General features: G+C 43.0%; 3 protein-coding genes across 3 annotated transcripts; 1 reads left to right on the top strand and 2 right to left on the bottom strand.

Annotated features, from left to right (window-relative positions):
• The first annotated feature begins 1,309 nt into the window (after positions 1–1,309).
• On the top strand, positions 1,310–5,046 carry si:ch211-66i15.4 (uncharacterized protein LOC560315 homolog). The gene is made up of 6 exons (XM_063208019.1): positions 1,310–1,421; positions 1,685–1,824; positions 2,028–2,126; positions 2,366–2,499; positions 3,823–3,940; positions 4,748–5,046. Exons 1-6 carry the CDS (start codon positions 1,322–1,324, stop codon positions 4,814–4,816), a joined length of 660 nt encoding a protein of 219 aa, XP_063064089.1. The 5' UTR covers positions 1,310–1,321; the 3' UTR covers positions 4,817–5,046.
• A 360-nt stretch (positions 5,047–5,406) lies between these two features.
• taf8 (TAF8 RNA polymerase II, TATA box binding protein (TBP)-associated factor) lies at positions 5,407–11,779 on the bottom strand. The gene is made up of 8 exons (XM_063208018.1): positions 11,590–11,779; positions 9,669–9,828; positions 9,112–9,210; positions 8,341–8,403; positions 7,967–8,091; positions 7,513–7,660; positions 6,462–6,604; positions 5,407–6,110 (listed from the first exon to the last, which is right to left on the bottom strand). Exons 1-8 carry the CDS (start codon positions 11,635–11,637, stop codon positions 5,973–5,975), a joined length of 924 nt encoding a protein of 307 aa, XP_063064088.1. The 5' UTR covers positions 11,638–11,779; the 3' UTR covers positions 5,407–5,972.
• Positions 11,780–11,913: 134 nt separating this feature from the next.
• xpc (xeroderma pigmentosum, complementation group C) lies at positions 11,914–23,785 on the bottom strand. Its single transcript, XM_063209574.1, has 14 exons — positions 23,533–23,785; positions 22,126–22,401; positions 20,723–20,831; positions 20,302–20,386; positions 19,806–19,963; positions 19,344–19,464; positions 18,332–18,421; positions 16,870–17,760; positions 16,177–16,337; positions 15,308–15,389; positions 14,461–14,592; positions 13,808–13,977; positions 12,911–13,004; positions 11,914–12,576 (listed from the first exon to the last, which is right to left on the bottom strand). The coding sequence occupies exons 1-14, from the start codon at positions 23,654–23,656 to the stop codon at positions 12,253–12,255; spliced, it is 2,817 nt and encodes a 938-aa protein (XP_063065644.1). The 5' UTR covers positions 23,657–23,785; the 3' UTR covers positions 11,914–12,252.
• Between the last annotated feature and the right edge of the window lie 3,655 nt (positions 23,786–27,440).

Here is a 27,440-nt window from a genome sequence, read left to right as displayed (position 1 = left end):
TTTGGAAATTCAAAATGGCGGACAATGGAGAAGATCCCCCTTTTCATGTATGAAAAGTGCAATTTTTCCAGTCATAATGAATACTTAGAATATGATGCTGGTGGTAAGTATTCATGAAAAAGGTAACATTAGTGAATGGGCAGCATGAATTCTGGAAATAAACAACTAAAAATCGCACACAGTGTCCCTTTAAACACAATCAGCAGAGGAGACCAGGAAGACCTCGTACATTTAGATAAACAAATTTGCTTTAGATGGTGTTAAGCATGTGGTGGTAACCTTGTGAGTAATACAGTCAAGCATGGTGGTAGTGGGACTGACGTGGTTTGGGGCTGCATGAATGCTGTCAACAGAGGCTGAATTTCATCAAAAGAAACATGCCTGTAAATATGTAGGCCAGGCCTACTGTGCAGATCATGATCCTCTCAATGGAATTTTAACCGACTCACCTCTGGGTATATTTTGAGACATATGAAGTGAAGTCAAAGCCCAACTGGGTAACTCTAACTCCCATTGTCATTGTGACACAGCACTCCACCGCACACAAGTGCACACTGAACACAACGAAATTGCATTTATGCCTCACCCGTGCAAGGGGGCAGTGCGGCGGAACGGTACCATCCTCAGGTTATCGCAGTCATGGAGAAAGATTGGGAGAGAGCACTGGTTATTTACTCCCCCCACCATCATGGCAGGTGGGGAGTCGAACCGGCAACCTTTGGACGACAAGTCTGACCAAAGATTCTTTAATTCTAATACATTTAACCGTCTCTGGTCTGACGCCCTAACCACTTACCCATGACTGCCCTACATAGGCTAATAGCAATGGCTGTATTGAATTACTTGAATTTGAACTATTATTTTGAATTTGAATTATTATATGTTTGTAAGCCTACATTCACTACTTTTCATTGCATCAAAGTGAAATTTCTTAAATGTTGTCCTATGTCCTATGTTATAGGCCCCTATTATCTGCAAAAATGTGATGGGTGTATGTTTTTGTTTTAACTTTCCCTATACCTCCTCAACATCACCAATTTGCAGGGCCAGATTAACGCACAGGCCAGATATGGCTGAGGACTAGGGATCCCCGCCTGCTATGATGATGACATTGTCTATGTTAGAAATTTGTCTTTAGATGGGGCCCACAGCAATGTAGACTAGGGGGCCTCAGGGCATAATCCAGCTCTGCATATTTGCATTAAATATTTGGTATTTCGCAACGGTTTGAGATCAAACCAAAGAGGCTTTTTTGGTTTGTTTTAAATGAAAGATGATCCAATATAGCACCTAGCCTACTATGACTCATTAACCTCTTTGGATGAGACCGTCGATTGTACGGATGAGACACCTGACACCTGGTTACTATAGTGACAGTTTTGTAAACAAAGAGGTGGGCATGGCGGCGACACAGGAGGCAGGTATGGTAGTTTGTAGGCTATTATTATGAATATGCGGAGAGGTGTTTATTTGAAAGTAACGTAATGGTGTAGTGTGATTGGTTGCATGCATTTCTTTCGAACAAAAATGTATGGCTAGTCTACCCTAATCCTACTTCATTTCAGTTCAGAGTTTTATCCCCGCTAAACGTTAGAACACTCATCGTTAAGATCAGCTACATAGAAAGTGGGTAATTTTAAAAAATCACAGTAGGCCTATATAAAAAAGTTACCACTCCCTTTAGCTTCTCGTCATGTGGCATTTGGGAGCTGCCAGAGGCGTTTGATGTTCCCTACCCACTGTGCCCCCAATCGCTTGGGCAACAAGTTGCTTGCAGTGAAGGGCTCCCCGGAGCGCGGACCCGGCTGCTATGACAACCATGTGGTAAGTCTTCTGTCCTTGAACTTAAGCGAGAAAATGTCACATTTTTTAGCATCTCAAATCTGGGCTTGAATTATTGACCTTGTGGGGTAACGTCGTGGTTTGGGGATAGTTGTATATGTTGTGCGTAAAAGTGTAAGACGTGCGTTATAGCCAAATGTTGTGCTTGCCTTGTGGCATAATGTTTTATTATCATGTTCTTTTAGTTTGGCACGGTTTTGTATGACATCCAGAAAAGACCAGAGAGCAAGAAAGGCTATGTTTTGGCAGCAAGAACAGCACCACGCTTTCCCCCACCTGCGCAGGTGAGTTGGTGAGACATTTGAGGAACCTCCAGCACAACAAACAGACTGCAGTGCCATTGGTTCTCCCTATTCAGAGAGCGGAAAAAGTCTCAAAGAAATTATATCAATGTTGGTCATTCGATTGCCCAATGGGTAAAATGACAAAAGATGACAGCTCTTAGACATCTTTTACAACAGTGTGTGTCCTAACAATGAAGTGTGCCAGATTGTAATCGTGACATTTAATTCGCTATCTTCAGACAATCACTCCCTCGCCACAGAAGTACCAACCAAACTGGGCTCTGCCAAAACCAGTGGCTCCAGGGAGAACTCCATTCAACTCCACCAATACCAGATTTACCACCAAGTATGTGAGCTCCAGCTCAAACCCTGGGTGAGTATGCCATCTTTCTCTATACCAGAGGTTCCCAAACTTTACCATGACAAGGCCTCCCTTAGGTCTACCAGTAGATTCCAGCCAAGGCTCCCCCTTAAATGGGTCATGCCACACTATTTTTTCCTGTGTGCACCATAGTCTATGTTTGTGTGAGTGCCCCATTTTGGATATATAGTAAAAATGATAACAGTAGTAATGCTATCCTATTATAATGCACTTCTTAAAGGTGCACTGTGTAATATTTTTGGTAGTTTAAAAGTAGAGATGCACCGGATCCTGATTTTTAGGATCCTGCCGGATACCGGATCCAATGCTTAAGATCCTGCCGGATCCGGAACCGGACACCGGATCCTACGAAAGGGTTGAAACACATAGCCAACTCGCACACGTGGGCCCTTTTTATTACGTTGGCGCAAACTATTTTTAAGACTCATTGGCTTACTGCCACACTGCCTTCAATGGCCGCTTCCGAAGGGCTTTCACTCCATGCAGCGATTGGGGTTGTGAAAGACTGACTGAAAAGCCTAGGCTACGTAAAAAGTAGAGATGCCCCAGATCCTGATTTTTAGGTAACTGCCGGATACCGGATCCACTGCTTAAGATCCTGCCGGATCCGGATAGTCTGAAAAACCCTATTATCCTGCCGGATCCGGAACCGCATCTTGGATCCTGTACATCTCTAGTTTAAAGTATTTTGTAGCTTTACCCTCAGGTGGAAGATAGCGTTCACTCACAGCACATTTTTCTTTAGTACAGAACCCTTTCTATCAGTACAATGTAGATTTAGTTCACATGATTTACATACACTACATCAGTGATTCTCAAAGTGTGGTCCGGGGACCACTAGTGGTCCGCGACAGAGCTCAGGTGGTCCGCGAGTAGAATTTTATTTTTCCAAGAGAAGCTAGCAGTAGGCTATAATTGTAACATTATTACAAAGCTAAATGTAGCTGAAGTCTTATTTTCACCACAACAAGACAGGCTTGTAATGTGAATAAAAAGTAAGTGATCTGCCTTGAAAATAGGAGTGTCAAATTAGCCGTAAACTGTCAATTCAGTTGACAGGTGGTCCCTGAAGATTGTTGGGGGGCCAAAGTGGTCCTCAGTCTGAGAAACTTTGAGAAACACTGCACTACATGCTACTATGCACATTTGCACTGTTCTCTGTCCTCATAAGACAATACTTGCACTGTCCTATGCCTGGCCATGACAATAGCGTGTTGTAACCTACAAGTTGAGATAAGTTAACACCAGCTAAAGGCCGTGGCAAAGGAGCAACATGCTGATGACGCTGCTTTTATGCTGCTGTCCACACTGCAGGCCTGGGACCTACGCCCATGACACCGCAACCTGCCGGAAGGTGTCCTGGCCCATGGTGTTTGGCTCTCCTGACTGGCACAGAGTGCCCCAGCTGGAGCGCAAGGCACTGCGGACAGAGGTGAGAGGCTGTGGGGTTGCGCACAGTGTTGATGGATATGTGGAAAAAGTACGGACCAAGTGCAGAGCAGAGATATATGATGTGTGTGATGTGCTGTGGATGATATTTCATCAACATCCATATCATACTGCCAAAAACTGTTTCAGTAACAGTCGATTAAGTGCATAGAAAGCATTCTGCTCCCTTTGTCTGAGACAGCCTCAATAGGATTTAGCATACGGCATGCGTGACTGACCAACATCGTTGTGTTCTCTGAAAAAAAGTGACCTTTGTCTTATTTTCATGTTTTTTATCCAAACTATGTGGTTGAACATTAAAGGCGTGATACAGAACTGTGGTCTGTTGTTTGAGAGATGGGAAGACACACTGAAACCAAAAGTGAAATCTTAAAGTTCCAATTCTGTTAAGTTGAAATGGGATGTCCATTTTTATTATGTTTGGTGTCCAATGAAAGCGTGGCAGTAACAAATGGCAGTGTCAGTAACAAATAATACAAAAGAAGGACTTAACGGACTGAATCATGCCAACAGCTTTTCACCTGTCCTGTGGTAAAACTGGGTTATTGGCTGCTGTACTGGTAGGCATCGGGTTGCTCATAGTCTGTGCACTGTATGGTGATCTCACAACGCTGTTGTACGTGCCACGGCAGCATAACAGCGGACACACCAAGCCAAACTCGCCTTTGTCTTGTCTGTTAAGAGAACCGTTGGGCTACATTCCCAGTGCTTAGCAGAACCGCTTGAGATTCCCATCAGCATGTAAGATGATAACTGACTGACGCTTCTTCCGTGTTTCATTTCTCTGCAGCTCCCTTGTGACAAGGAGTTTATGAAGCAAAGGAACAGAGTGGCATATCTTCAATTGTACTACGCCTGATGAAACAACATCATGTGCAGCAGTAATAAATGTCCTCCCTGGATTGAGGCCCCTGACTGGACTGTGAACCTTACCCATGTATCCTATATACCCGCTCTCACTGAAGCGCCAGCTAATGACTGATTTTTAAAGACAAAGTATTATTTTCTGCCAGTATTTTGAAAATTGAAAAAAAAAAAATCACTGTTTGAACTGCTTAACGATATCAAATAAAATGTTTGTTGTCTTAACATCATGCCTACCCATTTTCAAAAAAACATTTTCCTCATGTAAGGAGGAACCGCTTGAGTTAAAAGATTCTTGTAAAGAATATTCTTATCAGGGTAACAGTCAAACGTATGTTCGATATTTCCTGCTATGCGTACGGAAATCTGTCATTCACAACTGCTGCAATGTTGGGAAACATCAAACTATACAAGATTGACCCACGCTGGTGTATAATATGAGCCCCTTTGTGAAATTAATACTGCCATAAATATTGCCTGTGGTCAACTACTTTTTCAATTGTTTAAATTGTACTAAACTTTGATCTAATCATCCAATTTTCCATGTGAATTTGAAAAGTGGACAAATAAAATTCCATAAAGCCATTTTCGCATGTATTTTTTTACACACTGAGGAGCTACGATGTAATAACCTGGGAAATCCCATTCAGTCTTGCACATTCGTTCCGATCTGAAAGACATCTCATTTGTGATTAGGTCTGGTGGTAACCAGGCAGATGATGTAAGATTATATCTACAAATATTAACACCTTACTCCCACATACAAAACTACAAATAAAGAAAATTCAGGAAGAGTCTATTTATTACCCACTTCATATTAAAAACACTTGAGGTGGGCAAATGAAAAGAAAGAAACAAATAATCTTAACACTTAGAATAATAATATTATATATAGTTTTAAAAAAAGAAGCGGTCCTCTTCCAGTTTATCAGTCATGATGGAGGAGTAAAAACCTTTGACTTTAGAGCAAGTTGCACAGCAGATCATGGGGTTGCCTCAACTCTTTCCTCTACGGTCAATTCCATAGCTTGCACTGAGGACACAAGTTCTCACAGTTCCGAGTCAGGAAGCAGGCATGAAAAATAAATGTGTAAACACCTTGTCTGCCGTGAAACAAGTCTGCAAAAAGTCATTTGAGTCCATTTCCTTGCTCACTTCTTCCGCCTCACTTTGGGTTTCTTGACGGGCCGTAGGTAGGGATTGTCGATCCCTTCCTCGGGGGCCTTCACTGACGGCATTGAGCCACCAGATGGCAGTCCCGAGTTCTCTTTATCTGCCCCGCCATCATCCTGCAGAACACAGAAAGATGCAGGTCATTAACTCATTCCTAACCATGACCAACTCCCTGTAATCCATGACAATAACAATAATAATAGTAGTAGTAGTAATAATAATAATAATAATGATAATAATAATAATAATAAATAATGAAAAAAGCAATATAAAAGTAAGTTGCATAATGAATAGATCTATCTGTTTGTGTTACATAGAATGTAATAAATACCAGAGACGTAGAAAATACCTAAAATTGGTCAACGTAACCTGTGCAATAGTCATTACACTGCAGTCACTATGCATGTATTTATTTATGCATGTTAATAAAAAGTAAATCAGAGATAGATTGCTAGCTTGAGACTTACATTGATGACATTGCCGTGGTTGTTGTCGCTGTCAGTCTGGTCGTCCTGTTCTGAAGAGTCTGTTTCCTCCAGAGACTGGAGCTCCAGCTCGGATGGAAGAAGGGCATTCAGGTACGGGATGGAAGTGGGCCGAGCAGCAATCACTACACACACACACACACACACACACACACACACACACACACACACACATCAGAGTAGCGTACAAGTAGCGAACAAGTCCAAGTCAAGACATGGTCAAGGTTTCACTAGCTGTAGTTGATTGAGTGTCAGAGTAAGACTACAGAAAATGTATATTTCATGATCTCATAAATCTAAGTGATTTTACTTAGAGAAATTGTTTATAAGCTTACACTGAATCATGGTAATGGCAATTCAAAGGTAACTCAATACTGTATGTAATAACTATGTAATTAATCCCTCTGCACCACCCTTTGAGGAGTAAGGACTTTTTCCCAGTTCTTCTAGAATTTTACTGGAACACTCTACAGCTCCCATAGAAGTCTGTGTTAAAAATCTCGCAAAGTCCTTATGACATCATAATGAGAACTCAAAATGTTGGCAAAATTCGAATTACATATTTGTGATGGTACTCCTCAAAGGGTTAATTCGGAGTGCCTAAACCTCTCTGTGATGGTTGTATACCTGTACACAAATTTTGGAAATCAATATAATTAATTCTGAAAACGTCTTCCTTGTGTAGTTTTTCTGACATGCTGTATTTGTCAAATCTGAAATGAGCACATCTGTCCACCAAAAATATGTTTTCCCAGTGTTAACAGTCAATATGTTGTCTATTGTACATCCATGAATGTTCTGAAAATTATTGCATTTTATTCACAATTAAACAAGTGTCATAACTCCAATAGAGTTGAGGTTTGGCTATTTATACTGTACACAGACACACACACAAATACACAGGTCAGGGTTTTCAACTTGACAAGGTTCCCTGCCACTGTTTACATACAAAATGCTACACGAGTAGCATTGCGGAGCTTTCTGCAGATCATTGGCATCTTTCCATCCAACTCTAATATAAAAGAGCACTCACATGGGAATGCTGTGACGTCGTCCTTGAAGAGACTCTCCGTCTGCCCTGTCTTGGCCATGAATCTGGTCAGTGCCCGTTCCACGTCTCTGCGCTGCGAGGCCGCCTTCTCCCGCACAACCTGATACTCACACACGGGCTCCCGGAAGGTCTGCACAAGGACCACAAAGTACACTTTGCTAGTTAAGCCTCTCCCATATTTTCCCATACTGTATGCAGGGAGGAGTATAGATGATTGTCCTCCCACTATCATTTTACATGGATCTATTCTCAGCATTACGTAGAAGTATACCATTTGTAATTTATTTCGGATACGTTTGCATACAGAGGTTTGTGAAGTTGTGATTTTTAAGTTTATGGATGATACAAATCCAATATGGAAGATACAATATGCATGCACAGTAAAATGTGTTTCATACAAATTAGAATTAAATTACTGTGTTGAAGTGCATCATACCGGAGTCTTGATATACGTGTGAGGATCTGGGAATTCTGGGAAATGGCTCGGAATGTGGGTAGGATGCGTGCGCTTCTGTCCAGCACTGAGCGCCTTGGGAATCACAGGTGGATTTGTCACGGGAGCTGAAAGACAGTGAAAATGGTGTTTCTTTTTCTGTTATGTTACAATTAAGGATTCTATATGGTCTTAAGCTACATTCACACACGTTGCTACTAGTTACTCGCCTACTATATACTGTGTATATAAATAGTATAATATGTTCAGGCGCATTTGAAAATGAATAGGGAGAGAAAACGGGGCTTTTGTTACTCCCACTATGCATACGGACAGCCCTTAAGGTGAATGAGCCCCCATAAATACAAGATACGTACGAGCAGTGATGACCATTCTCTGTGATCGTTTGGCATAGACTGGAAGCGTGTCCACATTGAAGCCTAAGGGAGACAAAAGAGAGGAGGAAGTATGGCAGTTGTCCTTAACTCAAGAAATTAATCATGCTTTCAATGCTTTCCGTTGTGGATTAATTTCCTGCCTGACTGATAAGCAAGATCTTTTACACCTCTGAGTAAAACAAAAATTATTAAACTTAGAAATTATAGCACCACAGACTTTTAGACACCATTATTGTCCACAGTTGGAGGCTCATTTATTTATGCATGCCACTTATGAACTGTAAGTATCATTCATTTCAGTCTCGGGTCACACCAGGTTCAACAAGCCAACAGTGAGTGCGTTCCAATATGTGACCTTGCGTCCTCCTCCACTTGTGCTTGCGGCCTCGTACCATGAAGTAATATGGCATTATGACATCACTGACAACAGCATTATATTTCAATATCTCGCAAAAGCTCAATTGTAAAGTCATTTTTTCATTTGCAAATTTGATGGTGAATGAAGAATAGTCCCCCAAAAATTGTTTTGGCTAGGCTGACAGCGAGGAAACTTATTTGTTTTCTCCACGGAGGCGGGGCATCAACAAAACGTGAGGCCACAAGCACGAGTGGAGGACGCAAGGTTGCATATTGGAATGCACACAGTGATTTCTATCACATTGATTCCTATGCCCAAATATGTCAAAACATTCAAACATTCAAACACTAGTGCCACCACTGGTCAAATGTCTATGAATGTTGCTCACTTACCCATTTCTACGAGGGTGAGCACCACATCCGGGAGTGTTGGTGTGCTTCTGGCTGTGTGCTCGCAGTAGGTCTTGGCACAGCGGCCAATTTCTGTGATGTCTGTAGGGAACAGGAGAAAAGTGAGGGCAGCAGTACACTGAGTGCTGATCGTAATGAATGGCATCATCCGCGCTGACCTCAAAATTAGCTGATTCATGCTGCTCCCAAAAATAAGCCCACTTGTTTTTTCTCCCCAAAAGAAAAAAGAGCAAATGGAAGGCTACATTGTATCTGTGTATATAGTCCTTCAATTCTGTGAACATTCTTCACACCTTTTTACCAAACAACCTTATTCAGAATAATACAGTAAATTAATGTGTACGAGTGGATGAGGATGAATATTTTTGTTATATTATTTGTAGTTTATTTGGCAGGGACGATGCAGTGCACATTGTTATAAACAATGCACATTATTACATTACATTATTACATGGCAAGGCCATGGAAGAACTTGTAGATGTGATGTGAATACATTTAAGGTTGGCTAATTTGCGAGATAAAACACAAGCGGAGCTTACAGCTTTGCATCATTTCGGTTAGGGACTCCACAGCAGCCTTCTCGGCGCTCTCGTAGCCGCACTCCGTCAGAAGGGAGCTGACCACCACCTGGAGGGTGCGGCGCCGCGCCAGGATGTAATTCTCCGCCGGACTGGTTGCCGTCTTGCTTCCACCTGAACGCTAAGGAGGAGAGGAGAGGAGAGGAGAGTAAGCAGGGTTTTCCCCAGCACTTCATTGCTTGACAAGAAACATCTACCACCTTGATTAGGTCCCCTGAAAGATTTCATGTTGCTTTACCAAAAAACACACACAAAAAACACACTTTTAAGGCCCACCACCTTGACTTAACAAAAATTCTGGGGAAATGACAAACTTACCTAGAATTCCGGACAATTTTCAACATGCAGTTGTATTGCTAACGCTACCCTTGACTTGTCAGTACCCGAACGAGCAGCACTCTTTTGTTCAACCCTTTCTAAGATCTGGGGCCTATACAAAGAAGCTGGTTCAGGAGTAACTCAGGTTAATTTAAGAGGTAAATCATCTAATAGAAGAGCCTGGAGTCCTCATGGTCTTAACCCTAGCTTGTTAAGTGGAGACATGGTTTGTTTAAAAGTGTTTGAAACATCTTAACATACTCCAGAGTCCATACATGTTCACTGCTCAAAAAATAAAGGGAGCACCAAAACAACACAATGCAACTCCAAGTCAAACATACTTCCATAAAATCAGCCTACAGTGCATTTAGGAAGCAACACTGACTGTGAATATGTTTAATCTGTTTTGCGAATTTGACGAGCAACAGGTTGAACAAAATTACACTTAATAACCCGAACATGCCCAAAAATAGTTATTAGTTAGTTATCTGGTGGAGTGGAGTCCACTGACCATTTCTCTCTTTTTCAATTTTTATCCTTTCTACCTGATTTTTGTTGTTGATGTCCTATTTACATTTGTATCAGTGTCCCACACCATTAGGTACCACGACACAGTGTCTATCACCCATTGAAATAGCTTGCGTAGTGCCACTCATTCAAGAGGTCACATCAATGTGAGCTGTATTAAGGCTTGGAGTTCTCCTCGCAGCACACTGTTTAGAACTTGAAGGAGACAGTAGGGGACACGTCAGTAAACTAGGAGACATGGAGGGGCCACAGAAGGTTTGCAAATCAGTAGCACGGGAAGAACAACAGCTTTGCAGGCCACTGGCGTGCATATTTCTGCTCAACCGGTCAGGAACTGACATGAGGAGTGTATGAGGGCCAACTAGTACGGGCTGTATTTACAGTCCCACAACAATTAAGCCCGATTTCCATATGCCAAAGAACATTTTTTTTTAAAAAATGACATTCACCATTCGCGCGCTGTCCTCATCGCATGATACTGCAGTAAGCAGTGACACTCCCCATGGTATTGCCAAACTGTCACAGCTGTCACATGTGTTCCGTGAACCCATCTCTGAAGGGCAAGGGACACCGATGGTGAATATGCAAGCAGTAGAGCTAGGTGGAGTGCAGATGGGATGAAGTTACAGTGATAGGCTGTCTCTGTAACTTCATCCCATTTTCCCTGGCTGGAAAATTCGACCATGTCTGATATGCCATTGTAAAACGTTCTGTATACGCCTGTCAGTCAAATGTAACGCATCAGATTTGGTTTACAACAGAGTGCCATGAAGATGCAGGGAAGTGTGACTGTCATAGCTGGCTAACTACTTCTAGCTAGTGATAGTGAGAACATTAACAGTGGGAAAGCACACAGTAAAAAGCCGATTTGCAGATTTGGAATGCTATGTGTTGGGCTAGACCCGAATATATCAATTTGTGCGTGAAAATGTGATAAAATCAAACGAAAAACACAAGCGAAGTGCAGATAGCGCGCATTGTTTGGCTAGCTCGCTTACTACGCATAAAAAAGAGTGCTGACCAATCCACGTCTTACCGATCCTGAATTAAGGGATCCGCCTGCCATCACATTCGGATCAGCCATCTTCCCAGCAATATGAAGTCTTCAGGGTTTCAGAAACGCAATTTATCTATTAGTTTCTGACATTCTACCTCAAACAAACAGTGTTCCCCTTCGTGCTATGTTTTCACAAAACCAGCGAAAATTACGTCACATCCGTGTTTTCCAGCATTACGGACATCCATTGTGCAAATGTGACCGGGTGGAACAGTGCAAAAATCAATAACATTCCTATGAGAATTTATTTAAGCTTTATACACACTTAACTATGAAAGCAAAGGCAAACACATATTTGCTGTTTCAAGTTCAGATACATTTATTTGCAAAAAAATCAGTGAAATATTTATCCTACAAAAATAGTGTGATCTGCCACATGAGAAAAGATTTACATTTAGGATTTTTTTGACGACACAAACATTCAAATTAACGAAAGTGACAGGCTACTCGCACCATTATTCACAACTGTGAGTACAGATGGATCATCTGAAGGGTCCGGAGTGTCATCAGTGAGATGATAATGAAGTGGGTAATGAACCATTTCCTCTGAATACAGGGTTTCAAAAGACGTAGACAAGCCTATTAAGATTTTTTTTTACATAGCATGGATGACAGATATAACAGACAAACACAATGAACGATTTAAACATTTTCAAAGGGGAAAAGGCTCTTTTCCTGGCCACGCTTCTCTCGTTTGCTGACGGCTTTCTTAGACGTCCCTTTCTCCTGTTCGTCCTGCCTGTTCTGAGGCCAGGAGCAGGCCAGAGAAGGGGGCTCCGCCGACAGTCCACTGCCCTTTTCCTCTTCCTCTTCCCCAGAAGACAGTCCATCCACCTCTGCCTGCTCACCCTGCCCAATCCCTGATCGTGGCTGGCTGGGTTGCCCATAGCGACGCTTCAGCCTCTCTCGGATCAAAAGACCTTTCACCAGCAGAGTCCAGTTGCCCATGGCACGCTTCTCCCGCTTCTGTTGAAGACACAAGCACACAAACAATAATAAGACACACCACAGCAGCACATGTCGCGCACACACTTAATGTACCGTAAATCTTTCTTTGCTCAACCATAATAAATGATCAAGAACTCATGTGAGCAAAAGACAATATTATATCAAGAATTCTGCAGGGAGAGATTATGAATCATAGCCCATGTAAAGCCAATGTAGGCTATGTGTTAAATATGCACCCCTTCATTGGTGCTTACACTTTTTCAGGCATCTGAGGGGATAGAGAGTGGAAGGTTATGGAAGGCTAAAGCCAGGTTTAGACTCTGTATAGAAACAAACAGTTTTGCCCATTTACCTCTTGCTCCTTTTTCTGTTGAATCTCTTGTTCATTTTCCCATGCAGCTCTTAGGACTTCTTCATGTTCCTCACAAATAATGTATCCATCCGTACTGAAATACACACAAATTCTCAAGTTAGCAGTATATTCTACAGCAGTGTTTTTCAAAGTAGGGGCAGAGGAACCGTGGGGGGCATGCTAGGGGGGCCTTGGTAGGTTGACAAGAAAAGTAATCGAATTATTAATGTGCATCAAAATTAAAATAAGCTTAGCAGTATTCAAACTAGTTAAAATGCGTAATCGATTCCATCTCTGGACATTAGACCTACTACTATTATCATTATCTAATTTATCCCAGGGGGCACTGACACACAGGCATAAAGTAGACTATAATTGTGAAAGGGAGTGTAAGGGGGCGCCATGGCTGGAGTCTACCAGTATGGGGGGCCTTGTCATGGTAAAAAATGGGAATCACTGGTCTACAGGACATGAGAGATCCTGTAACCAGCTCAACAAACACAGGTTCTGGATCTCAAATGGTGCACTTGTGCACTTAAGTGTTCATGTTTTAGTGCATATGGCATACTAATTACGCACTAAAACATAGTGCCCGAAGTGCACAAGTGCACCATCTGAAACACAGCAAGGGACTCCATAATATTCACATCGCAACATATTAGGATAGAAATTACATTGTCAGTTTCATTATGTAGTGTTCTATAGGATGTCTGAAAATGTCTCGACTATGTTTGTTATAGTTGTTCCAGGTGAATTCCAGAATTGTTCCAATGGATACATAGTAAACAAAAGTTGAAAACAAAACGGTTCAGGAATTGCTTTTGTTTGCACTAAAAAAAACCTTTCACATTTCCCCAGTGTATCCCTATCACGTTTTTCTGCTGTATTTACACTCACACTGCATGGGAGTAACCGCCGTGGAAGTCAAATCCGGTCACTGCCAAGGCACAGTCGATGTCAAGCTTTCTGGCCACCCGGTGCAGATTTGGCAGCCGTACGTGAGCACAGCCAATGGGCAACATGCAAGGCTTGAACATGTATACATTCCCAAAGTCATTGCGGGGAACCTGTAATATACACATCCGCAAAAATATGACACACTGCATTTTCAATTTGGCTAACAATTTAGTTCTGTACTTTTTAAATATTTGCTTGAGGGCTTTCTTGCTGTTATTATGATAGACATAGGGAAGAGGAGGAGAGGAAGCAAGTGGAAGACAAACATTGGGTAGAGTTAGGATATGTCCCAGGTCAGACCCAAACCTGGCCCTTCATGGGCATGTACTGTACATATAAGCCTAATTATGGTCAGGTGCCTTAGCACGATGCAAGGCATTTATTTGGCATTTTGTTTGACTTTTCATACTTTTTGCATTGCCATCTGCATTTACTTCGCTAAAACGTATTAGACTGTCTCTGTGTATAAAATTCACCATTTCACACTATAATGTGCTACATATAGTATTTACAGGAAGTATTTATTCCAGTCATTTACATTCTAAAATGTCACTGTGATGCACTTTATTGCAGGCATTTGAGAGACACCTCACCTTTCCATCTATAGCCAGGGGCGGTTGGTACTCCTCTGTCTGCCACTCCCCGAACAGAGGGAGGTCTTTCTCTTCCTTGGTCTCGGACGCCATGCGCACCTTCCGAGAGCGGTTGGAGAAACCCTTCACCATCTGGCAACAAGGGCAGAGGAGCCATCATGCAGAGTCAGAAACCCATGTGTTAAATTGTGAGAGCTCTGTGTGTGTGTGTGTGTGTGTGTGTGTGTGTGTGTGTGTGTGTGTGTGTGTGTGTGTGTGTGTGTGTGTGTGTGTGTGTGTGTGTGTGTGTGTGTGTGTGTGTGTGTGTGTGTGTGTGTTTTCGCACACGTTTGTGTGTCTGTACAATAAGAAACCCACATGCTACTTGCTACATGCTGAAGGTGGGGGAGCCTAAGTGACTAAAAACTACTCCAGCATTCAAGCCTCTCTAAACACAGTCTACAAAACAAAGGCAGCTCTGATCCGTAGTGAAAAGCAACTTGAATGTGCATGGTCTCGTCAATTTAATTTTGCCTTTTGTCATCTATGGTTATCAAACGGCTTTGAGAAGCATGGTATTTTGGAAGGCATTACTGTATATAAAACAAATTTATTGCTAAAGCTTCTAGAAGCTTCCTTCGCAAAGGGAGTTGGGTTAGGCCTCAGATTATTCCAGCTCACAGTAAGATGAGAAACTGGATTGGACAATGCTAGGTCTACATCACGCTGAACCAAGAGGTTGCTGTATTGAAATATAATGGCTTCAAATTAAGAACATGTTGTCATAGTGGGAAATCAGAAGGTACACGTAATATTGAAGGCGACATAACAGAACAGAGTCATTTTCCATGACAGAACTGTTACAAACTTTGTATGGCTGTTCTCCGAGACGGACAGTCCGTGCCTCTTTCAGCCATGTGTCTCTGGAGTGTAACGTGTGTACACAATCCCTGCAACACACACACACACATGAAATTTGCTAAATACAGTATATAGTATGTGGCATGAACACGTGAGACAACTAGGCATACTTGCAGTTTAATTTTAAAAGCAGAAAAATACACTACAATGTCAGTGTTACATATGCTTGCTAATCTCTACCCAACCACGCAGTTAGTGAAGAATAATCTCTTATTACATTACATTACATTACATTGCATTTGGCAGACACTTTATAACCAAAGCGAGTTTCAAAATAGAACATAATCATAGCCAACATCACTAGCAAATACAAAGTGCAAAGGAAATATACAGAACAACAAGTGCAGTTGCAAAGAATTTAAATAAGAACACAGATGTCATAGAGGCACAATGCTGAATCTGGTCATCTTCAAACATGCACAATAATCTTGCATTGCACTGGATTGTTCTGCATGGCGGCTCATGGATGATCTGTTGTGGATATTACTATTAGGGTCAGTGTCTTCATGCTGCGATAAGTTAAATTTCTGCAGTCTGCACTCTGTTGTGTCATACAAGGGTGCATTTTAATCTTTTCTGGTTTAAAAAAAACAAAAGTTGTGATAGGCCACCGCTCATCTGTTTAGAAGGTGCAGGATTCAGTTGAAATTATGGTATAAAAAGGAGACAATCCGCACACTTCAGGTCTTTTTTTGTGCAAAGAAGCTTTACTTGACTCGCAAGCTTTCGGTCCTTAGACCTTCATCAGACATCAGCTCTGCCTGATGAAGGTCTAAGGACCGAAAGCTTGAAACAAACACAATTGAATTGATTTACCTGGAGTATACTGGCTCCCCCCGGCAGTAACCCAAGATGGCTGCCGTGGCTGGGTAGAGGGCCTCGTACTTCAACAGGTGCCTCTTCAGGACGTAAAGGGGGTGGTTCTTGAACGCCGCCACAGATGTGGGTAAGGGCTTGCTGAGCAGACGAGCCTCAAGCTAGAGAACCAAGACAGTAGGGCATGAGTTACGACAGTGTGCATGATTTAAGCATGTTTCATTTGTAGTTATATTGATGTGGTTGTGCACACGGTTCTCCCACTTGATAACTGGGGCTGAAAACGTTAGTGTGGCTGTCTGGCAACCCTTAATTAGAAAGGTCGTTCCAGGATATCACTTAATGTGAAAGCGCTTTACATGGCTAAATTCATGAAATGGATGAATGGTTGTATGGATTATAATTATCATTCATAATATAGTAGTATTATTAAGCACATACGTATATGGTAGCAACCTTTAAACATTCAACAACAAAAATAGCATGAAATCTTACAAAAGCATGCTTGGATTTAGATTGTTGGTGTGTGCACCCATAATCTACCCACATCTTGGTCCTCTTTCGCAAAGTGTGTGTGTGTGAGCGTGTGTGAGCGTGTGTGAGAGTGTGTGTGTGTGTGTGTGTGTGTGTGTATGTGTGTGCGTGCGTGTGTGCGTGCGTGCGTTCGTGCGTGCGTGCGTGCGTGCAACCCACCTCGTTGTCCTCCTTCTTCTCCCGCTCTGAATCAGGCGCTTCGTAGAACTGCATGGTCTCATCCCACCAGTCCTCGTCGGCGCGCCGCTTCCGTGCCGAGGTGAGCCAGGTGGGGTCGTACCTGCTGCTCAGGTCCTTGGCGTATCCGTCCCCGTCGAAGCCCACCACGTACACCATGGGCTGCGTGGCCTGGTTGGCGCACCTCTGCACCTGCCCGACGCCCTCCTCCACGTCCACACACACCCAGCGGCCCGCCTCCTCCAGATACACCTCCAGCCACTCGTCGTGCCCCTTCCCCTGCTGCTTCCCGCTCCCCCTTCTCTTCCCCGTCTCTTCATCCTCCTCTTCATCATCATCATCATCTTCTTCATAATCATCATCCTCATCTTCTTCCTTCTTAACCTTCTTCTTCCCCCCACTTGTCCTCTTTGGTGCACGGCTTTTGCCCTTTGCTGCCCCTTTGCCTTTTCCTCCTCCTCCCCGGCCCTTTTTAGAGGCTCCTCCTCCTCCCTGCAGCTCCTCCTCCTCCTCGCTGTCTCCTCCGCTACTGAGTTGGAACTCGTCCTCGCTGCCGCGCTCCTCGCCACTGCTGTCCTCCTTGTAGCTGACTTTGGACGCCACGCTGCGCCTCTTGCTGTTTTTCGGGCGCTGTCCTGTCGTCGTCGTTGTCGTCGTCGTTGTTGTTGCCTCGGTCGCCTTACCTGCGCCATTGTTCTTTTTCATCCTCTTTCCTCCCCTGTCCGCCGTCGTTCCTGTGGGGCGCTTGGAGCCCGGGGACACCTTGGCTTCTGGGGCTCCTTTATCTGGGCTCGTTTTCTCTGCAGGGCTCTTCTTGGATGTGCCCTGGCTTTTACCAGCAGCAGCAGCAGATTTGGAGGCTTTAGCTTTGTCCTGGGGGGGGGGGGGTTGTATAGCACAGTCAGGCAGAAACCATGTTGTATAGCACAGTCAGGCAGAAACCATGTAGTGTTACTGCAATTCTCCCTGCTGCTAGTCAGAAAAACCCATACAATTCTCAAAAAGAGAAAGACATGCACGTCTCTCTCAAAAAGATTGTGTGCAAGACTAGCAAAATCACATGAAAACTGAAAGTAAAGTCAGCAACACCAAGCTCCTGTTTCTCTTATTTTAATGTGACGGTTCGGGCAGCAAGAGAAACCCATCCAACCATATACTAACTGTTATAACATACCATACTACCATATGTATATATATATATATATATATATAATAATACTAATGAAAAGCAATTGACTATCATGTGGCTATTGACTGGAGGTATACTGTATATTTCAATAAAAATGTTCAGTAAAATAAACACCAGTATTTGAGGTTTCCACTTCATATCATAAATGAAAATAGACATGTTATTTGCGCTACATTACTGTCAAATGTACAATATTATTTATGGAGCGGCACTGAGAGCAGCGTGTTGCTAATAAGGTTGTTCAGTTCGGTTTACCTTGGCAGTGGGCGGCTTGATTGACAGGGGCTGCAGGGAGAGCACCAGCCGGCAGAAGAGTTGCAGTGACCTCAGGACCAGCAGGAAGAGCTGTGGAGGTAAAGAGGACACCAGGAGAGGAGTGGGGCAAGGGTCTGGGTCAGAGGTCAAATACTCACACCACACGACCACCACAACAGCCTGCTCAGCATGCATGCACATCACTTACTCGTACGGATGAGCTAAGAGTAGCATTAGAAAAGCACCGGCACAAGTACATGCACATCCATATCAAGATTAGTTAGTCAGGATGAACTGAGAGAGCTGATGCTGATGTTGAAAAAAAAATGTTAGCTTGTCTCTTAGATACACCTACATTTGTTGGAAAACTGAGATTATGTCACCTCATTCCTCTGTACACCACTCGCATTAAAGACGGCTATAATGCCATGGTAGATATGGGAAACCATTTGTATGACTACTGACTGAAATGACTGAAACTTATGACAACTCTGTAGTGAATTGGCAAGAGGTAAGACTATGCGTGAGCTCCGTCTGCAGAGTTGCGTAGCACAAACAAATAAACATGCCTTTCCAACGAATATATTTCCTTCATCATTTACGTCCCTCGACATGAGCATTTAAAAATGCAAATTGTACCGTTTTTATAACAATTGCATTGTTGTAGGACTGCAAACTGCAGAGACAAGAAGCTAGACTGCGAGCAGAAAGTGCAGTAAAGACAAACAGAAAAGTCTGTGACATTATATGCACATCTATGAAGACACCATGGGCCTATACAAAGCTGTTTCAGGATAAGTTAAGGTTAAGTTAAGAGGTAAATCATCTAATACAAGAGCTTTCCTTAAGGACTCCCGACTCTTCTATTAGATGATTTACATCTTAACCTAACCTTAACTTATCCTGAACCAGCTTTGTAGTATAGGCCCCAGGGCATAGAGTGAGTGAATGCTATTGGCAAAGTCTTCTTGATAGCCTGAGCATGACTGTAGTGTCTGCTGCTGGTGCTCACATGTGTCATCTCCTCATGGTTCCTTGCGGTCAGGCTACCCAGCCGCCTCTCCAGTACCACCCTGAGATCTGCACCCTTCTCCTCTGGCAGCTCAGGCATCACAGTGAACGTGGTTCCAAACCTGTGAAGAGGCATGACAAGACACAGTTAGGGTTAAACTCATGAGCTGGTATGAATCTGAATGCATCTACGCACAAGGAAGTAGGTATCTATGGTTTTAAAAAAGCGCATGACAGATGGTGGTTTGTTTAACTCAGACACAGACACAGATAGTGGCTGTATCTCAAAGTCAAGGATCCTGGCCTTGCTAGGACGTGAAACGCCCAGTGATTGGATACTCTTTGGTGAACTCCATGGAGTATCCAGTCACTGGATGTTTCACGTCCTAGCAAGGCCAGGATCCTTGACTTTGAGATACAGCCACAGTATGTACATAGTTATAGGACATCCAACCTTACGTACCACTTCACAAGGTCATTGAGAAACAATGTGTCAACCCGATCCGGTGTTGTGGCAACGACGTGTGGAGGCAGTAGTGAGAAAGTGATGGCCAAGAGATCGGGCTCTCTGCACACGCGGTTCCGGAATATTCCATTGGCCAGCAAACACAGAACATGAACCTGAAACACACAGCGGAATAATATTCCATATTTTGGCTCTTTGCATCTGTCAAATGACATTTCTGAAAATTAAAAAAAAACAACAACAGATGTCTAAGACTATTAGTTATTACTTATTACTATTAGTTATTACGTATTACTATTAGTTATTACTTATGACTATAAATCATGACTATAAATATGAATGCGAAATTATGAATGAATGCATTATTATGAATGGAAAATCATTCATAGAACATTGCTCCCCATAACAAAATGTAATAAACCCAATGATAACCAGGTCCATAAACTGGCCATGACTGACCTGTTGCTGCATACTTAGAAGCAAAGAGACCTACCTTATGTGTGTCCTCAATCATGTCTTTGTTGTAACGGTTCATCATTCGCCGCAGGTAGCTTTCAAACTCTGCCTTCCTCTTCTCCCTGAGAACACAGAGGTGGACAATGTTTTAGACAAGACTTTTAATATGAATGTATCGTGCACAACAAGCCCAACTCTCATTCAAGCCACCCATAGGCATATATTAAATTCATTGGATGTTTTTAGCCTAACAGCAAACTTGCACAGTGTATTTGGCTACAAGCAAACACAAAAGTTATCATATCTGCATATACAATTGAAAGTACGATATAGATTTCAAGATAATTTATGAGGCCTGCATTTTTGTTAAGAATATTAAAAGCTACTATTGACACTATTGTAATGGTGTTGTTGTGGCAGTGATAAGATCTTGGGGACTAGTTCATAGTGCTACACACTTCTGTTTTCTTTTGCGGGCAAGGTCTGGCGTTTCAATCTCGATCTCCACCGGCTCCGATGGCACCACGGGCTCCATGGGAGGAGCAGGACCCAGTGGCTCAGTAAGCTCTATAGGGAGAGTGGGGGAAATGAATGAAGAAAGATATGGAGAGATCATGGTTAAAAAGAATGGAAGAAAGAAAAGAGAATGATATACTGATTAAACAGTAACATTTGATTTCCAACAATTGTTTCAGTGTTTCATGGACTTCTAAGAGGTCCTTCATCAACTACATTGGCTCCCTGTTCAGTCACGCACACACTACTTCAAAATCCTTTGTCTTTATGAGGCGCAGCACAACTTAGCATTCCCTCTTTCTCACTCATCTCCTCTCCCCTTCCCTCCCCTCCCCTCAAAAGTCCACCCGCACCTTAAGCTCCACAGACACACACCTCCTCTCCACCCCCACCACACATCTCCACTCCATGGATGACAGGGCATTTAGTGTGGCCCTAAACTTTGGACGTCTCTCACGCTCTCACTCTCTTGGCTTTTAAAACAAAGCCGACTTTCAAATACCCACTTTTTTATCTGTGCTTTTCCATCTTCAAACTTTTGTTACTACATTAATTGTCTACCTGGTCTTACATCTATTTTATTGGCTCATTGTGATATGGTTTAATGATTTTATTGGATTACTGCCCTGCCCTACTTTATTTTACTTATCGAAATGTTATCAATGGTTCTTGTTTATAATTGCTTTATTTTTACCCTCACACTTTTATAGTTCAGTGTCCTTGGGTACAGTTACATGAAAGGCGTTTTAAATAACATGTATTATTATGAATTTATTAGGTTGTTATCAGATATCTAGATTCGCTCTGCTGCCCTCGGTTGGTTATAAAAAACAAGTTTGGATTGGAATAGTTCAGCATCGCCTTCAGAATAAAACTTCAGTCTGAAATGTGCAGTGTAAGGTAAAGAGTTTTCATATGGACTTCTCAAAAAAAGCATGAACAACATAAGAGATAACGGGGAAATAATATCAACATTACAGTGAACACTACTCCACCAGAAATAATAAAAGTGTTTCTGGACAGGCATCGTCACTTGCATCTCAGGTGAAACAACTGGAGCAATGACTAATGACTAATAATGAGCTCAACTAACATACATCACACACAACACGCAACACATTAACATCTCTACGTGGGGCGTGGGAGCCCAATCATCACTCACCACAGGACTGACAGAAGTACACTGGTGGGTGATGATGACACACACACACACACACACACACACACACACACACACACACACACACACACACACACACACACACACACACACACACACACACACACACACACACACACACACACACACACACCAAAAGCACAGCGACAACAGTGTGCGAATTACCTTCCACTTCCTCCCAGTCCCCATCTTCATCACTGTCATCCTCAAAATTATCGTCATCATCTTCCTCTTTGGCGTCCTTTTTCTTCACAGCTGCTACAACAGCAGCAGGTGGCACAAAGTCATTATCAATTATGATATCGTCATCATCGTCATCCTCTTCTTTCATTGGCTGGTCCACAAAATACTCGCTGGTGTGCTTCTTTTTAGAGCCATTGGTCTTCTTGGAGGTTTGGGATCTGGGCGTGGGTTTCTTCGAGGTCTGCTTGCGTCCATTCTCTATTGGGGAGGATATCAGTTTCAGTTTAGTTTTGTAGACAAGTGTTTTTCTGCATGGTGTTTTTTTTCAAGCCAATAAACGTAATAGCTGCGGAACATATATACTATTATGGCGATCAATTTGGGGCTGGATCAATGCACGCAGGCTAGATAATAGGGCTGCAGCCTAAGGGCCCCAACTGCCAGGGGGGCCATGATTGGCCAAAAGTGAAAATGAAGAATTGTGACAACAATGCAATATTGAAAAATGAATCTGTAGTGTCAAGCACAGCTTTAAATCTTGTTTATACTCCTCTCAACAGCTGGCACACATTTTATCCTTAATTCCTAAATGGTAATTATGACACTGTCTATGTAATTTTGTGGTGAAATTTGCTTTCCAGTGGGGCCCACAGCAACCTGTCAGCCTCTGGGGCCCCGGGACATGTTAATGTGGCCCTGGATTAATTAAAACACTCGAACTGTACACCTCATTAAATACTCATTTATGAAGAAACATGCCTACTGTGTGTTCTCTGTTGATGCACAGTAGCCTGCATCAAAGGATCTGCAAGAGCAGTCATGCAGGGTAGCAAAACAGTTGCACTTGCACCTGCAACCTATTTCTGCATGACTTACCATGCTGATGCTCAATTATGAACAACTGAATGATGGTCTTTCAAGACTTGGTCTGGATGTGTGTATATTATGGGCTTTATTTTTGCAGACAGCAGTAGCTGTAGATTAAGAGCAATGAGTCCATTTTCAAAGTTTCTGTCAAACCCCGATCACAACAATACAACAACAGTAGGCTACCATAACAATAACAACAACAACAACAACAACAGACCAGAGAAGAGCACAGCTTTCTTCGGTCTGTCAGGTGAAACAGAAATGCAACACAGGGCTACTTTTGTAGTTGTAGCACAGCCCCTTTAGTCTTCCTAGAAAATCTGTGGTTGTAGCACAACCCCTTAAGTCTTCAAAATCTATGTGGTTGTAGCAAATCCCTCAGCAGCATAAATACAACTATTGTTTCATGAGACAGGCACGCAGTTAGCACAGCACTACTGAGTTTACTTGTGTGAATGACTGACATTTATGTTTGCCAAACTACTGGTTTTGATTAGAAACGTTTAGAGCTTCAACTACCTGCGGTCTCTCCTCTTCCTCCTCCTCTCCCTGCAGTACTGCCCTTGGTCTTTGCCATCTGCTTCAGTTTCTTTGTTGTGTCGCTTTTCACGGCAACATCAGCTGCCCCCTTATGTTTGGCCATTCCGATAAGTTTAAGGCAACACCGCGCATCAATTCTATTGCATAGCGCAAGACCACTACGATGGTGCAGCTCAAGCAGAAGACAAGCACATGCACAAGTTGTGTAATTTCCCTGTCGCTGGTTATTCAACACAACATTGACTTATGGAACCTTTCTTTTGTATTTTGCCCAACTCGGTAAGATATGCTGACCCACACAAACGTCATATCCGGCACAGGAAAATCTGTGTAGGTACACGATTCGGAAAACTACACTATCCGCTCTGCACATGTGCACCACGCAGGACTGCATTATCCGTTCTGCGCATGTGTAATTCGTTCAGACTTGTCGAGTGACTTTTTGACCTACTGTTTTTGGCTCCTGAAATGCACTGGATAACAATGGAAAATGAACATTGGTAAGTGGGACAGCTGGTGAAGTGGGGAGTAGCCTAGAAGACTGTCCCTACAAGCCATAATAAGTGGAAGTTGACTTGAAATAACTTAATTTACACAAAACATGGTCATACTTTGGGTTATAACATTTTATTGAAAAATAAATTCTCCGTTGTCCCAGTCCCACTATAGCAATAATTCCCTGTTCCACTTAAAGGACAATTGCACTATTTTCAACATTAAGCCCCATTTCTGAGTTGTCAGCAATGTTTTTAAACATTTGTTTTCAATACTGTGCAAACTCCAAAACTCCAACTCCCATTGTCTGTGACACAGCACTCCACAGCACACAAGTAGTGAACACTGCACACAACGAAATTGCATCTATGCCTCACCCGTGCAAGGGGGCAGCCCTCAATGACGCCCCTAAGGGAGCAGTGCGGCGGGACGGTACCATGCTCAGGGTACCTCAGTCATGGAGGAGGATGGGGGAGAGCACTGGTTGATTACTCCCCCCACCAACCTGGTGGGTCGGGAGTTGAACCAGCAGCCTCTGGGCTACAAGTCTGACACCCTAACCGCTTACCCATGACTGCCCTAACTCATGAAGTGTAGGGTGACCACTGGGGTTCCATAGCCATTTTCATAGCAAAACATGGCTTCTGTCATGTTTTATGTAGGCCTACATTTTGTAAAAAAAAAAAAATGTTTTTCTTTATTCATTAAATACAGAATAAAAAAATCACCTTCCAGCTTCCTTTAGAGCATGTGACCACCAATCTGCATTTCCATTGGTTTCTCTAGGGTTAGGAGATTCTTTAGTATAGGTGGTACGGCCTAGCCTTGCAACGCCATCCTTTCTACTCCACCCAAAGATTTTGGCTCCGCCAGGCAAAAGCCTCGAGCTCGGTTCTCTCAGTGTTTAGCCAATCAGCAAACAGTTGAGAGTGATGCCGCGGAACTCACCCGCGAGCTCCGTTACTGATTGGTTAAGGTAACTATATTCACACTTTCGTTTTGTTATTTGTTTGTTTTTGCGGCGCTGTATCGTAACAGGCATGCTAATAAAGCACAATATGGGTTTTAATTTGAGTTTGGAACTCCAATGAATTTAAATGATAGAGTAAGATCAGACCATCTACCACCCTCCACGGAGACCGATTCCTCATGGCTTTTGCCAGACTGATTGACGGAGTCAACAGTCGGCTTTTCGCCCAGGCTGGGTACGGCCTACCACGCCCAAAAATGTCGCCTTTTCTTCTCACAGGGTCAAAAAGTCCATGTTGCCATAAGCAACACCGTAGCATGGAGGGTTAATATATAAGAAGGTTCACTCATAAGTTGCCCGCGATCGCCAACTAGCTACCATCCACAAGTGAAAAATGAATAGGCTTCAATGGAGCTGCCTAAAATAATAGTTTTTTTTTCTCGTTGTATGTTTTTTTTTTTTGCCCCAAAATAGTATTGTTAAATTCTAAACTAGTTCTAAAAAGAACTAATGTGAATATTTTTTCAGATTTTTTTTGTGCATCTAGATTATAAGGCTATAATGCCTAGGCTATTGAGTCAACACACTGTAAGATAGGCCCAGCTTATTCGTGAATATAGCAAAGCATCCATGGCAAATCATCATTTTAATCAAATCTTGGGTCTATCTCAGAGGGCTAACACACATTGATTATTAGACCTTGTTTTGCTACTTGTTGCTTAAATCGGCCATTTATCTGTATCTGCCTGCCTGGGGCGGCATTTCCTCTCCTTGGGGTGGGTGTGGGAAGAGGATTTTGTCAATATGTTTGTGTGCCTCAGGCCTACTTCTTTAAACTAGAAAATCAAAATGAACTTTTCTAAAACAAATGGTGTTGTGCCCGGAGCATGAAATCTTGCCCAAGTAGCCCACATTCACTGTGGAATGGAGGAGCTCACTCCTGAAACTTTGCCTCTTTAGCAAACAATTTTGTGACCTGTCCAGTCACAACTTCCTCCCTTCAGTTAAGGGCCCTGCCACCACTGAAAGCACTCCTGATACAACCACAGTACATGGTCACCTCTGCTACCCTGGTATATGGCACAACTCTGTCTGAATTAACTCCACTCTCTGAGAGTGACGTATCTAAAATCATCACTTGTGGCTGTCCTACTGGGAGCGTACCCATGTTCCCTGGGTCCCATGTTCCCCGGCCTTTGTATGGGACCGTGGAACTTGGGCCCTTTTATCATGTTCCCCGCAAGGCCCAGGATGCTTGCGTATGCATATTTTTTGCACAAACGGTTGCCATGAGTATTTCATGTCAAGTTTGCGCACAGTGACAGCCGATCCCTAACCTGTAACCCAGGGGTGGGGAAACTTTTTCATTCGAGGGGCCACTTCAAATTCATCCAAGAGCCGTAAAAGTCCTCCAAGGGCCGTACTATGAACACAAAACAGCATTTCCCCCTGCACTTTAGGCCTATTTTGAAGCAGCCACCTATAAAACAGACCCCACCCTCTCTAGGTCCCCTGAATAGCTTAATTGTACTGCAAATGGAATTTCTAAGATTCCTTTACAAAATGTGTCATATTTCATGAGAAGCTGAATAGCATTAAAATTCTATCGGGGGCCGGATAAAACGGCCTCAAGGGCCGCAAACGGCCCTCGAGACATAGGTTCCCCACCCCTGCTGTAACCCTAACAACAACCCGCGCTCGTCCTGCGGCAGCAGCAGTCTACTTGGAAGCAGGGAAGACCCAGGGAACATAGGACTACTACCTGCCATCTGAACCATGTCCCCATGAACCTGCTGCAAACTATCGCCCCAACAGTGGTCCCAGCAATCACATCTTAATGATTAATTTATTTCTTTAGATTTTTTTTTTTTTGGGGGGGGGGGGGGGGTATTTTTCGACTTTATTCGACAGGACAGTGTGAGAGGTGGATAGGAAGAGAGACGGGGAGGACGCAAAGGACCTGGGCCGGGAATCGAACCCGGGTCAGCCGCATGTCAGGCGAGTGCCCTACCAGTTGTCCACGGCAGGGCCAATCACACCTTAATTAAGGCCTTGCTTTCCTCTGGCCTCGCTTTCCTTCCTCTCATATATCCATCTGCTTTCAAGCAGGTGAAGGTAACACCTCTATTGAAAAAAGTCCACACTCAACCCCGCTCAGGTTGAAAACTATATTGGCCGGTTTTATACCTCGCTTCCTATCAAAAGCTGTTCAAAACAGGTCAGTGATTTCTTAACTCAAAATGACCCACTTGACTCAAAATAGTCTGGCTCCAAATTACCTAGAACCGGCCCTGGTGGTTAGGCTACACTCCGCATGAATTGGCAAGCTCGGAATGAAAAGGTTTATTGCAACAACAACTCTAAACCCTTAGAGGGCAGTGTTGAGTTAATTAACACCACTTATTATAAACGGACACACATT

Source organism: Engraulis encrasicolus, chromosome 10 (genome assembly GCF_034702125.1).
Source record: "Engraulis encrasicolus isolate BLACKSEA-1 chromosome 10, IST_EnEncr_1.0, whole genome shotgun sequence".
Classification (NCBI taxonomy): domain Eukaryota; kingdom Metazoa; phylum Chordata; class Actinopteri; order Clupeiformes; family Engraulidae; genus Engraulis; species Engraulis encrasicolus.
Note: the sequence above shows the minus strand (reverse complement) of the source record. Positions and strands in the feature narration are given on the sequence as shown.

Excerpts from the sequence above, each read along its gene's own strand:
- si:ch211-66i15.4 (XM_063208019.1), top strand. The coding sequence starts at position 1,322 with ATGAGACCGTCGATTGTACGGATGAGACACCTGACACCTGGTTACTAT. Across the intron at positions 1,422-1,684 it reads GGCGGCGACACAGGAGGCAG|CTTCTCGTCATGTGGCATTT; the intron begins GTATGGTAGTTT and ends CACTCCCTTTAG. Across the intron at positions 3,941-4,747 it reads GCAAGGCACTGCGGACAGAG|CTCCCTTGTGACAAGGAGTT; the intron begins GTGAGAGGCTGT and ends ATTTCTCTGCAG.
- taf8 (XM_063208018.1), bottom strand. The coding sequence starts at position 11,637 with ATGGCTGATCCGAATGTGATGGCAGGCGGATCCCTTAATTCAGGATCG. Across the intron at positions 8,404-9,111 it reads GCTCACCCTCGTAGAAATGG|GCTTCAATGTGGACACGCTT; the intron begins GTAAGTGAGCAA and ends TGTCTCCCTTAG. Across the intron at positions 8,092-8,340 it reads GAGAATGGTCATCACTGCTC|CTCCCGTGACAAATCCACCT; the intron begins GTACGTATCTTG and ends ACTGTCTTTCAG.
- xpc (XM_063209574.1), bottom strand. The coding sequence starts at position 23,656 with ATGGCCAAACATAAGGGGGCAGCTGATGTTGCCGTGAAAAGCGACACA. Across the intron at positions 22,402-23,532 it reads AGGAAGAGGAGAGACCGCAG|AGAATGGACGCAAGCAGACC; the intron begins GTAGTTGAAGCT and ends CCTCCCCAATAG. Across the intron at positions 13,978-14,460 it reads CCCTGGCTATAGATGGAAAG|GTTCCCCGCAATGACTTTGG; the intron begins GTGAGGTGTCTC and ends TGTATATTACAG.